General features: G+C 39.0%; 1 protein-coding gene across 4 annotated transcripts in view; it reads right to left on the reverse strand.

Annotated features, from left to right (window-relative positions):
- Positions 1-6,810: 6,810 nt before the first annotated feature.
- dync1h1 (dynein, cytoplasmic 1, heavy chain 1) overlaps positions 6,811-13,213 on the reverse strand; it is an 86,466-nt gene continuing 80,063 nt past the window's right edge. For all 4 annotated transcript variants that reach the window (XM_080202499.1, XM_080202500.1, XM_080202497.1 and 1 more), the window contains 5 exons: positions 11,569-11,722; positions 10,569-10,711; positions 8,313-8,481; positions 7,579-7,706; positions 6,811-7,157 (listed from right to left, as the gene is read on the reverse strand). In XM_080202499.1, the coding sequence (XP_080058625.1) occupies positions 7,029-7,157; positions 7,579-7,706; positions 8,313-8,481; positions 10,569-10,711; positions 11,569-11,722 (723 nt within the window). In that variant the 3' untranslated portion in view covers positions 6,811-7,028. The remainder of the gene's footprint in view (positions 7,158-7,578; positions 7,707-8,312; positions 8,482-10,568; positions 10,712-11,568; positions 11,723-13,213) is intronic.

Genomic DNA, 13,213 nt, shown 5'->3' on the forward strand with positions numbered 1-13,213 from the left:
TCCTCTTGTGGCAGCCATTTCCGCCCTGGGAAAAAGCCTCTGACTGTCCACTTGATCAATACCTCTCAACATCTTGTACACCTCTATCAGGTCACCCCTCGTCCTTTGCCTCTCCAAGGAGAAAAGGCCGAGCTCCCTCCTTATAGAAGACACAGTAGGGGTGGAAGGGTATTTTTCTGACTGGAGATCTGCGACTCGTGGTGTTCTACAGGGATCAGTGCTAGGACCCCTGTTGGCAATATATGTAATTGATTTGGATGGGAATGTAGATGGTTGATTAGAAAGTTTGCAGATGACCCAAAGATTGGGGGAGCTGTGGATAGTGAGGAAGATTGCAAGAGGATAAAGCAGGATGTAGATAGACTGGGGAATTTAATCAGGACAAATACCTTTTGGATGGTCTAATGTAGGAGGGAAGTACGTAGTAAATGGAACAACCCTAAGCATTAACATAGAGGGATCTAGGACTTACCTTGCATTAAGTTGATCTTCCTCTACACCCTAGCTATGATTGTAATACTACATCCTGCATTTGCTTGTTTCCTTCTCTATGAACGGTATGTTTTGTCTGTATAGCATGCAAGAAACTATACTTTGTCACATGTATTAACATAGTGAAATAATAAATTAAATCAAAAAATGTACAGGTCCACAGTTCCTTAGAAGTGGCAAAACAAATGGATAAGGTCATCAAGAAGGCATATGGCATGCATCAGTCAGGGCATGAAAATATAAAAGTCAGCAAGTCACATTGCAGCTACATGGAACATTTAGAACGTTGTGTACAGTTCTGTTCGCCACATTACCAGAAGGATATATGGAAGCTTTGGAGAGGGTCCAGAAAATGTTTACCAAGATGTTGCCTGGTTGGAAGGTATTAGCTGCAAGGAGCGATTAGACAAACTTGGTTTGTTTTCACTTGAATGTTGGAGGTGGAGGGCTGAAAGAAGTTTATAAAGTTATGAGAGGTGTGGATAGGATGGAAAAGGAGTCTTATCCCCAGGTTTGAGATGTATGTGCGTGGTTGTGTGCGTTCGTGTACAATCTGAGAACAAAGAACAGCAAAGGAACAGGCCCATCGGCTGACCAACTCTGTGCCAACATAGATCTCTAATATTTTCTTGCCTCTGTTGTCCATATTCCTCTATTCCCTGCCTATTTATGTATCAATTCAGATGCCTCTTGAACATTGTTATAGAATCTGCTTCCACCACCTCGTCGGGCAGTGCTTTCCAAGAATTTGCCACTCTGTGTGGGAAAACCTTCTCGTGCATCTCTCAAACTTCCCCTTTTCTCACTTTCAACTTGTACCCCCAAATAATTGACCCTTTGAAGTCTTGTTGAGATGCAACATGGTTTTTTGATTCCTATACTCAATGCCCTGACTGACAAAGGCGAGTATGCCACATGCCTTCTTGACTACCTTGTTCACCTGAGTTCCACCTTCAGGGAACTGTGGATCTGCCCATCTAGATCCCTCCGTATGCTAATATTCCTAAGGGCACTACCATTTACTGTATACTTTCCTTCTGTAGTAGACTTTCCAAATTGCATCACCTCTCATTTGTCTGGTTTAACTCCATCTGCCATCTTTGGCCCACGTCTCCAGCCAATTTATATCCTGCTCACTCTTTGCTATTCCCCCAGTTTTTGTATCATCTGCAAATTTACTAATCAGACTACCTACATTTTTCTCCAAATTATTTGTACATATTGCAAACAAGAGGCCCAGGACTGATCCTTGTGGAACCCTGCTTGTCACAGACCTTCAGTTAGAAAAATACCCTTTCACTGCTGCTCTCTGCTTTCTATGTCCAAGCAATTTTGTCTCTCGTACCAGCTCACCTTGGATCCCATTTACCTTTTGTATCAGCCTGCCATGAGAAACCTTATCAAAGGCTTTACTAAAGTCCATGTATACAACATCCACTGCCTTGCCTTGGGCAAATCTTCTTGTCACTTCCTTCACTCAATTAATCTTGTAAGACACGACCTCCCCGTCACAAAACCATGCTGCCTGTCACTAATAAGCCTTATTCTCTTCCGGATACAAGTACATCCTGTCCCTAAAAATCTTCAATAATTTCTCTACCACTGATGTAAGGCTCAGAGGCCTGTAAGAACATAAGAACAAGGAGCAGGCCATCCGGCCCTTTGAGCCTGCCCCGCCATTCAATAAGATCATGGCTGATCTGTCGTGGCTCGGTTCCACATTCCCGCCCTCTCCCCATCAAAAACCCATCAACCCGCTTCTTAAAAATATTTAGCGAGGCAGCCTCCACCACTTCAACGGGCAGAGAATTCCAGAGATTCACCACCCTTTGAGTGAAGAAGTTCCTCCTCAACTCCGTTCTAAACTGCGCCCCCCCCCCTTTATCTTGAGGCTGTGCCCCCTAGTCCTACTGTCCTTTGAGCGGGAAGAGTCTCTCCACCTCTATCCTATCCATCCCATTCATCATCTTATACGTCTCAATGAGATCTCCCCTCATTCTTCTAAACTCTAACGAGTACAAGCCTAGTTTATTCAGCCTCTCCTCATAGCTCAACCCCCTCAACTCTGGAATCAGCCTAGTAAACCTCCTCTGCACTCCCTCCAAGGCCAAAATATCCTTGCGCAAGTGCGGCGCCCAAAACTGCACACAGTACTCCAGCTGCAGCCTCACCAATGCCCTATATAGCCGCAGCAAGCCCAGTAATTTCCCAGATTGTCTCTTCTGCCCTTTTTAAACAGAAGAACAATGTTAACTGCTCTCCAATCCTCTGGTACCTTGCCTGTGGCTAAACAGGATACAAAGATTTTGGCCAAGGCCTCAGCAATTTCTTCCCTCGCCCCTCTCAGTATTCTGGGATCGATGTTATTCTGGGGACTTGTCCACCTTTTAATGTCTTTCAAAATCTCCAATACCATCTCCCTTTTTGTTTCAACATGTCCAACAGCTTCCTTTCTACCATCAACCACATCCTCCTTCTTTGTGAATACTGATGCAAAATATTCATTAAGGACCTCACCTGGCTCCACACACATTCACTTCACTGTCCTCAAGTGGACGTATCCTTTCCTTAGCTACCCTCTTCCTCCTTACGTAAACATAAAAAGTCTTAGGATTCTCTTTAATCGTGCCTGCCAACGTGAAATTTAATCCTGCCTGTCCCCTGCATGGTATAAACATATTTCCTGTTTATACAACAGCACATCCTCAGTTACTGAGCAGTGTTACAAGAGATTTGCTAGTAATTACTGAAGTACTGAGAAGCGATGAAAATAAATCTCAATACCAATCTGAGTCATCACGTGGGCTAAATTAATTTCAAACTCCTAACGATTAATAGGTTGAATCTGGTAAGGCTGGGTGTAAATAATTAAATACATTGTAGTGGGATGATAAATGAGTCCTTCATAGAATGCTGGATTTTGGTTCCAAGACTTAATATCAAAGATTTAAATTAATATACTGTCATTTTGCTTTAATGGTGTGAATGTATTAATGGTTTTATCTTAGAAACTTTTATTATTTTAACTGCATCCTTCAGCGATTTGAGTTCAGTGGAACTGCTGGATGACACAAAACTTGAATCTAGAGAAGGAAGATGATTGTTGGGTTTTGTATTGTCAGTAATTATTTCTTCTAATAATGGCTTTCCCAAAATGTAGTATTTGGATCCATACGATGGAGACTTGGAAAGTACGTCAAGTGAATCGGATAGTAGTAGAGGTTTTCTGGCAGATGTTTACACCAAGGAGATAAATTATCAGTCCCATACCATTGGACCAATTGATGGAAAGAAGTTATCAATAAAATCATACAAACAATCATTCCAAGCAACATTTGAGCCTCTGTGTAATTATAAAGAATTAAACTCCATCCAAATGGAACCTATAACCACTGATGTGCTTCTACAATCTTCCAGTGAATCAGAAGTATTTCCCACAAATGGACTTGTCTTAAGTACCAAACAGAAACAGCTTGGATCATTAGATTTGGGGATGTTGCCTGACACACCTGCTAGAAACTTGAACATTGGAGAACGTGGACTTAACATGCTAGTTCTGCAAAACCCTGGTGGGAAGCATTACCCAAGACACCAGAATTCCCATCTGTGTTCAGGATGCGTTTTAAAGGTCTCTCATGAATGTATTGAAGGGAAATTTACACCGAAGAGAAAACTAGGAAACTCTTTGAATGATATAGGCAATGACCGGATAAGTAAAAAGAAAAGCAGTGTAATTAAAAACTGAGGTAAGCTTTTGTCTAGTGAATTTGCTTCTTTGAACTGTAGCATTACCTAAAATCTATATTAATTAACTTTAAATTTGTGTGCTCAAACTTTTGCTAGGCAATGAAATTGTTCCTATTTCACGCATCCAGTGTTAAGGCTCCCAACACTACTAAAATACCTGTCTCTGTCCAAGCAACATATTTGATATGGAATGTTATTTTCAAACTTCTTTGACATTTTGTGGGTGAGAGTAAATATATTATCAGTATTGCAAATGCCAATGAATTTTGGCAGGTTGGGAAAGCAGGAAGGTTGAATGCCTCCATCATTCTTTATAGGGCCAATTGATGTAGTGGCTACCTCAGTACAGAACAAGTCTCAAACTTGGAATCCTTTGTTCTATATGATTTAATATCAAACCCAACTAGTCATTTGTCTGTTAAGACATTGTGCAAGCTCTAAGCATTTGTGAAACACAAAACTTGATTTCCATGATGGAAAGCTGCTTCTTGATATGATCTTTTAACAGTTGAGTCTTGTTGATTTTGAATATTTTTGGTGCAATTTAAAAAATAAAAAGCTATGGATAGGTTTATTTCTTTTGCACTGAGTAGTTTCTGGCAAAATTGCTTATGGCACATCCTTAATTCCACTGGTATGATCTCCTTCTAGAGGGAGAAGGTTTTTACAAACTGTGTCAGTTCTAGTCCACTTCAATGGGTGTTAAGTCAACAAAAGTATGAGATTGAACTTGTATCAGAGACTGGCCCAGACAAAAGGTGGAAGATGCCCTTCCCTGAAGTGTATTAAATAAATGACAGGCTAAAACTTTTTTTCCCCCTCTACATGGAAGTCTTAACAGTATAAACAGCCTAATTTAAACTGTGCACCGAGAAATTGATATGCTGTGTAGCTGTTTCTTTTCTCCACTATTTTTAGGGTTCATTAGAAATTTATGATTAGAGAAGGCAGCAAACCTGGTAATTTTCTCTATTATACCATATTCTGCTATCACATATCCTTTCCACTTTTGAGGCAATGCTTTTGCTGAATAAGTTATTTAACAGCATGTCTGAAAATTGTACTTGCTGGGAAATATTTCAGAATAATTGCCTAGTGACAAAGATAGGATATGCTACCTTGATTAGTAACAAGTAGAAAGAAGCCACAAATTAAAATCAATCTGGTTTGTTTTAACGTCACAAGTAACACTGCAATGAAGTCACTACACTCAGGTGCCTGTTCACTGACAGAATTTAGCATAGCCAGTACACCTCACCAGAACATCTTTTGGACAGTGGGAGGAAACTGGAGCACTGAGCATGGATAGGCTAAACAGCTTACGTATTTAGTATATACCATACAATCCTATATACAAACATATGACTCATTCTATTTACATGAGCCACTTGATGCACACTTGCAGGAGTACCAACTCAGTATCTTACCCAAGTCCTTGCCTGCATTCAATTTCCCCAAAACCCCACATTTCCATGGCTAATCCCCTTATCCTACACATCAGGGCAATTTTGCATAGCCAATCCACTTAACCTGCACATCATTGGACTGTGAAAAGAAACCCAGCTCCCTGGCACTGAGGCAGCATTGCTAACCACTCTGCCACACCTATTCATGAATCAGATTGAAGGAAATTTGTAAACAATTGAAGATTTACTACAATCATTGAGTTTGCATAGACATTTGAAAGTAAAGCCATAGTTTTCTCTAGCCAGAGTTGATTTGCAGGCCTGGAAATGGCCTTATCTGGTCTAATCCCAATTGTTGCAAACACCTTTGAATTAGAAGTACTGCCCCTCTAAGATCAAAACAGTATTTGACTCAAAGCTATATTTAACATAGTTAACCAGGAGCTATTGTGCTGTTCTTCTGCAAGAGCAACTTGGCTACTCCCACACCTGTTTTTACAATTTTCTCTCCAGCTAATTTTCCAATTTTTTTTAAAATCAAGATTAAACCTACTCCACTGCACACACTAAAGCTTTAACCTGTGCTATGTTTGATTCTTTTGTATTGAAAAGAAATACACTTCTGCCAGTGAGAAGTTTCTCCCTTTGCAGTGACCTACTTATACAAAGGAAACATTCTCTATTCTCTAACCACAGCCTTTCAATCTTTTCATTTCTGGCATCATCTATGTAAATCTTTGTGCCTCTATCCACTGCATAGCAGCTGTATGAAATGGATAGCTTCACCTGTTGTCTCAAACTGAGATATTTTACTATTTCACAGTTATAAAGCAGGAGTAATGAATGGCATTTTCCACCAACAGGATGCTTATCAAGTCAAAAAAAGTTCCACCAATGAGTGAATAATATGGTATATGAATTTGTGCAATTATGGATTCCAGGAACCCAAGTAGTTCACTTGCTTCCTTTGAAATTTGGCATTCTTCCTGGTGAGTGCAAGACAAAGCACTTGTCTCTTTTTGCAGACATATGGAAGTAGAATGTAGGAACTGGAGGCACAACTTCAAAGCAACTCTGACATGTGAATTTGAAGGTAATTCATTACTATACATTCCACTAGTTAACAATTCAATTTTGAGTACCATTAACCATTATAGAAACAAACTTCAATCTTGATGTATAATTTTATTAACTGTAAAACTACTTGGAGAACATCCTCAAAATGAATTACAAATTACATTTTCCAACTTGCTGAATCTCAATAGCTATCATACCATCATGTTTACAGAACCCTAATAAAATCACCATTACTTTGAAAAGGTTAATGCGGTTCAGATCTAATAGCGCATGCAACTAAGTATGTCATTTCAAAGCAATTTCCATTTATTCTGTGCAAAGCAGTGCAACACCACGTTCATAAAAGCTGCGCGAATCTTCCTTGGTTGCAATTTCAAAGTCAACAGTGAAGATCAGGTCAGCACGAGTGAAGTTCAGGTACACTGGAAGTGTCACCTATATGAAAAAAAAAGGGAAAATGAGAAATGGTACATGGAAGTTAGAAGGGCAAAATAAAACTTTTAAACAGGTATCTGGAAAATAAAAAGGATACAACGGTATTCCTTTGAAAAGTGAACACAGCATAGATGCTGGAAACCAAAATAAATACCAAAGCACTCAGCAGGCCAGGCAAGTATGGTCAAGACAAACTGACATTACAGGATCCAAACCCAAAATCCACTGATGCTGCTTAATCTATAAGCACTTAGAGCTCTCTAGATTTGTTTCACTGGAGTGGTATACTATCTAAGCATTCAGGGAACAAAAATATAATACTCACCATTCTTGAATTTAAAAAAAGGAACCATTTCTTAAATCTTAGTCAAGTTTAAAGTTTTTTAAAGTTTAATGCTAAGTAAATTAAGTCAATTCTCACCACATTAGCTTTCCTTTCAGCATTTGTTTCCTTAACCCATCGAAGCTGTGTAAGAGGCAGTTCAGTGGATATCGAATTGGACAAAGACAGCTTGTTGTTATTACAAGTGGCACCCTGAAGTGTCAGGCCTGTACAAAAGGAAAAAGGAATATTAAAATCAATCCTTTTAAAAAGGCTGTCACTATGTTACAATTTGCGTATCAATATAACATGACTTTACACATGCAGAGGTAATCAGTGTATCATACAACTCCTGAACACCACACAACTTGATGTCCAGTAGTAAACTAGCCAGATATCATTTGTCATATTATCAACTAGCAATATATTAACAAAGTAGACTGCATAACTTGTGAAAAAATCCCAAAGACTTTCACTAACAATTTTGTCCTTCTTTCTCAAGTAAATGGCAGTTGGTAGTGCAAGATACTTTGGTACAAATACCAGTTGGAGAAAATATTACAGATGGCACTGAGAAATGACCCAAACCTGGCCATCAGTATTAATAAAATCACAATCCTAAACCACCACCAGTCTTTGACACTAGGTTCAGGATTGTGCTATAAAGAATGGAAATAAATTCTATAAAACATTCCAAACTGAACTGTCATACATGTTGTAATAAGCAGAACTCATTTCCAATTCAATTACATACTCTCAGATCATATTAATTGCTATCTCAACTAGAAACTTGTATTATCTGTCAATATAGATGCAAAATGACTGGCACCAACCTGTTATCCCAAAACTGCAAGCATCCAGTACAGCATTCTGATTATTTGTAACTGTGACTTCCAGTCGAAGCTCTTCCAATGACCAACTATTTGCCTGAGCCACGTACTGCCGTGTTGCTGTGATGTAAGCCTCTGGCACATACAAGCCACCCAGGCAAACATGGATATTCTATAGCAAAAACATGGGAAAATATTTTATTCTAGCAATACAAAAGTTGACCACTTGATGTTCTTTGATCACTAGCTCTATGGTTTATAGGGAGAGATGATTACTTGCCCCACTGGAATGAGCCAAGGTCTTAATTCAAAACACTCATCCTTCTGATCCTAAGACAATGCTAAAAAGAACACTTTTCATCCTTCTGAACTAATCTGTTGGTACACCATTGTTATCAGATGCCACGATCAGTTTAAAGAGAAAAGTGATTTGCAGCATAGGTACTATTTTATGCTGCCAACATCTATGGGGCATGCAAACATCAAGAGAGTTAAGGAGGAATAGTGAACTAGTTGGTTTAACAGTTTATAGAAAGTCAAAAAACAGACAAGTACAACCTAAAATTGTATTTTTCTACATTTCTGTATGGTTTCATTGCTGGAATGAAATGAATACACATTAATTTGTCTAAAGTACCACTGTTACTGACTTTTAAAAAAAAACATATACATAGTTAGCAGTTCTGAATGGTTTGCTGCAGTCACCCAGTTTATACTGAGGTACAGCGAGTACTGAAAGTAGTCAGCTGTAAGGCATGGGTCCAGACCATATACCAGTAGAATTATTTAAGGTGGAGGAGAACAGGTAGTGAACAGAATATGGGGCACTGTGGAGGCGGGCAACTGACTGGAGAACTGGAATAGTTCTAACTTTACCTGTCTTCTGAAGAAAGGAGACCTGAAGAGCGCACAAGTTATAGAACAATTGCTTTGACCTCCCATGCTAGTAAAAACCTGCTTACGATCTTCCTGGAACTGCACTGGCAAAATACCAAAATTGGTGATGAGCAAGATGTATTTGATGTGAAAGAGGAACCAGAGATCAAGTCACTAATTTTCAAATTTAGTTCAGCCTCATACAAGAAACTCTGAATCCTTGAGAGAATGGCAAGAACTCTGAACCTAGTTTGTTGCTTAGATGTGGGTGTCCCATGTCTAACTTTATCAACCAGAGTCAAAAAGGGTGTTAGACAGAAGTGTGTCCTCTCACCATATTTATTGAGCAACCTTGCAGAAATGATTACGAGGGAAACATTTAACTGATAGAAAGATGGGATATCAATGTGTGTGTGTGTGTGTGTGTGGGGCAAACACGTTTTGAAGGGGTTGGTAAATCATCTTCATCAAGGTAACAGGAAATACAATCCCAAACAACATTGACATAAAAGACAAAGATGATGGGACTGAGGAATGATGTGCAAGATTCTAATTAATGCAATTCAGCTTGAACACTATCTTGGGTCACTCATTACAGAACTGAAGGAATTTGGCAAAGTTAACAGTCATGGAGTTGCCACAGTATTGCAATTACAAAAAAATTGTCTTCTGAAAGCTGGCGTAACTGGTAACAACGTATAGCTGTGAAAGCTGGACCATCAAGTGACAAGGCTCAAATAAAAGCATCCAAAATCAAAGGACTCAGATTGGAATTACTTGCATCATCGACAGCCAAGAGGACAAATGAGTGGGTGCTGAAGAAAGCTGGTGTCAAGAGAAACTTGTTTGAAACAATATCAATAAAGCTCTCACATTTTGGACATATGATGCTAACAGGAGGAGTGTGCTTGGAAAAAGAAGTGATGTGCAGCAAGACACTCAAAATATGCAAAAGGAAGACCCAATATGGCATAGATACATAATCAGAACGTGGATTGGATTCTCAATGAAACAGGAAGCAAGGCCAGTGAAGAATAGAAACCAAAGAAAGATGATGGGCCAACCCTCAGAATGAGAACAGATGAAACAAGACAGTTAGCAGCTTCTTTCTCCAAAAATCACAAAAAAGTAGCAATTAGAATTTTGGTTTATGTAGAGTTTTGTTTACATTTTGAAACAATGCTCTACACAGAATCACAACTAACAGAGACACAGCATCACACAAATTTAATTCAAGTTTTATATCAAAAAGACCTATTCATGTGTAGCTGATCATATCAGTTCACAGAGACTAGCAACTTCCAAAGTGTGTACACTTCCAATTTAGAATGACTTGATCAGCTGGGCTGGCAGTTTTACAATTTGAGGGTAATATATACATACCTTTAGTTCTTTAGCTCCACCAGTGGATGCTGCTTGAGATATCTGTTGCAACTGCTTTATACGTTCACTGAAGTCAGACACCCATTGAATAACTGTCACATCTGCAGGAATTGTATAGCGGACCCAGCTGCGAGGCAGGATACCTTTTTTTGATAGTGGAAGGATGAGAAAGAATTCTGAATTGTAATTTTTAAAACACAGTCAGACATGCATTAATAAAGCACCTTAAAGATATTCCAAAGCACTTGAAATACTGGTGTAGTCAATGCAGTAGCCAATTTGCACACTACAGGCTTCCATAAATGACTAGATAATCTCTTAATTATGTTGATTGAGGGATAAATCTCAACCAGGGCAACAGAGATGTTCTCTCTCAAATTGCAGCACGGATCTTTTACATCTACTTCGGAGAGATGGGATTTGGTTTAATATATTATCCAGAAGTCAATCCAGCACTCCCTCAGTGGCATCGCCATCTAAAACCTTTGCAGATAATTGGGACAGCACAGTGGCTTCACAGCGCCAGAGACCCATGTTCAATTCTGGCTTTGAGTGATTGTGTGAATTGGCATGTTCTCCCTATGTCTGCATGGGCTTCCTCCTTGTGCTTCGGTTTCTTCCCACACTCCAAAAGGTGTGGGGGTTAGGTGGATTGGCCATACAAAATTGCTCCTTAGTGTCAGGAGGATTATCAGGGTAAACCCATGGGTTTATGGGGATAGGGCCTAGATGGGATTGTTGGTGTTGCAGGCTTAATGGGCCGAACAGCTCTTTTGCACTTTAGGGATTCTATGATTATTGGGTTAATGCACCGGTTATTAATCAATGTACCACAGTATGATTATTATAATGAACCATTTAATTAACTCCACAGGAAATCCATTATAAATAGTTTGAATGTATTTGCAAACACGTTTAAAGCAGCAACATAAAGTTTTGTAAAGATTATACAATTTTAAATACAGTTCTGATCATAAATACCATATATTAATATCCTTACCTTTCACCATCTCGCTGATCAATGTCCGTAGATAGTTGGTCTGTTTCTTTTTCCCTTCACATACTTGCACTACATCAGCAAGATCTTGGCGAATATCTTGCAATAACTTTGCACCACTCTTAACCTCTCTTTCAAAGAATCTAAAGAGTGGATCCTAGAATGACAAACATTTGTATAACTATCCTCTTTGATTTGTAATAATTTGCTTGCAATAGTCATTTTAATTTTAAGGGATAATGAGACCCACTGCTGGGGAAAGTGGAAATCAATGTAGTTACAAAGGACTATTCTACACTTTCTACATAAATACATTCTGCTCTCCACTACCTTAAACATTTTTTCTTCATTCCTGGCATATTAGTTTGATGTAACCATCCACAGCTTTTTAATAAATGGAAAATGCACAGTTTGAATAGATGACAAGTTCAATGGTGACATACTAACATGAATACATTCAAGGCCATTACTCAGCCTTCCAAAAAAATCATGTAAATGCAAACATATACAGAAGCAAATCTCTTCTGAATTTTTTTTATAAGAAATCTGCAGGGAGAGAAACAGTTAATCTTTCAGGTCAATGGCTATTCATGATGAGGGGCCAGTCTAAAGCATTAACTCTGTCATTCTCTCTTCAATGACGATGAAGTATTTCCAGCATTTTCTATTTGGATTCTGGACATCTGAAATAAAAAGTGTTTTTGTGATTGACAATCTCAAGAGCATTTTGAAGGAGGAGGAATAAAAATGCAGGCTATTCTTTCTTGCCACCAGATGAAAAGTAAAACGTGAGCGCCTTTCATCAACACATTCTCTAACTTTTTTTGTACAGTGCACTGGCAACTTGTTCAACTGCACCAGCAACGTGGGCACAGTAATTGTGTGTGTCAATTTGTGCACAACTGCAAAGGAAGTTTTGGCTGCTGCACAGTTTAGATGGAATATTGCTCATCACTGAAAATTCCAGACAAACTGCCTCTTTCTGAACTCCTGATGAGTTCATCTGTCCCACACAATTTAAAATACGAGGGGCAGATGTTAAATTTAAACAATTCTTGCAGATCTGGGATTCTGAATAAAAGGAACAAAAATGACAACAGTATACATTAATATAGTACCTACAAAGTGGTGCGCTACAGAATTTATTCAAAAATTGGTACAGACCCAAAGGAAGAGATATTAGGAAAAGTGACAAAAGGAGCTCTGGTTACTGGAGTGTGGTGGATGGACGCAGAGAAAGAACACCAGAGCTTCATGCTTAAGACAGCTGAAGGCAGAACTGCAATAGTTGGGTGAAGGGAGCAGCATATATGCACAAGTGCTCAGAGCTGGAAGAACGTTCTTGGAGGACGATAGATTGGGAAATGATTACAGCAATAGGGGAGGGGCATGGCATGAGGATTTTAAATTAGAAGATTGGGGACCTGGTGCTAATATACAAGGGAGAACGACACTTGGGTTTTGTTGCAATTTAGAATACAAGTGGCAAAACTCTGGATAAGCAGACAGAGACCAGAGAGTGACAATTGGAACAGTCAGGTTTAGGACAGGATCAAATTTGGATGAAGGCTTTGATGGCAAGAGCTGAGGTCAGGCAAAGATAAATAATGTTACAAAATGGAAAAAATATGGGGCAATGGGCTCTGTT

The sequence above is a fragment of the Carcharhinus amblyrhynchos genome, chromosome 14 (genome assembly GCF_965287045.1).
Source record: "Carcharhinus amblyrhynchos chromosome 14, sCarAmb.v2.hapA, whole genome shotgun sequence".
In the NCBI taxonomy this organism is placed as follows: Eukaryota; Metazoa; Chordata; class Chondrichthyes; order Carcharhiniformes; family Carcharhinidae; genus Carcharhinus; species Carcharhinus amblyrhynchos.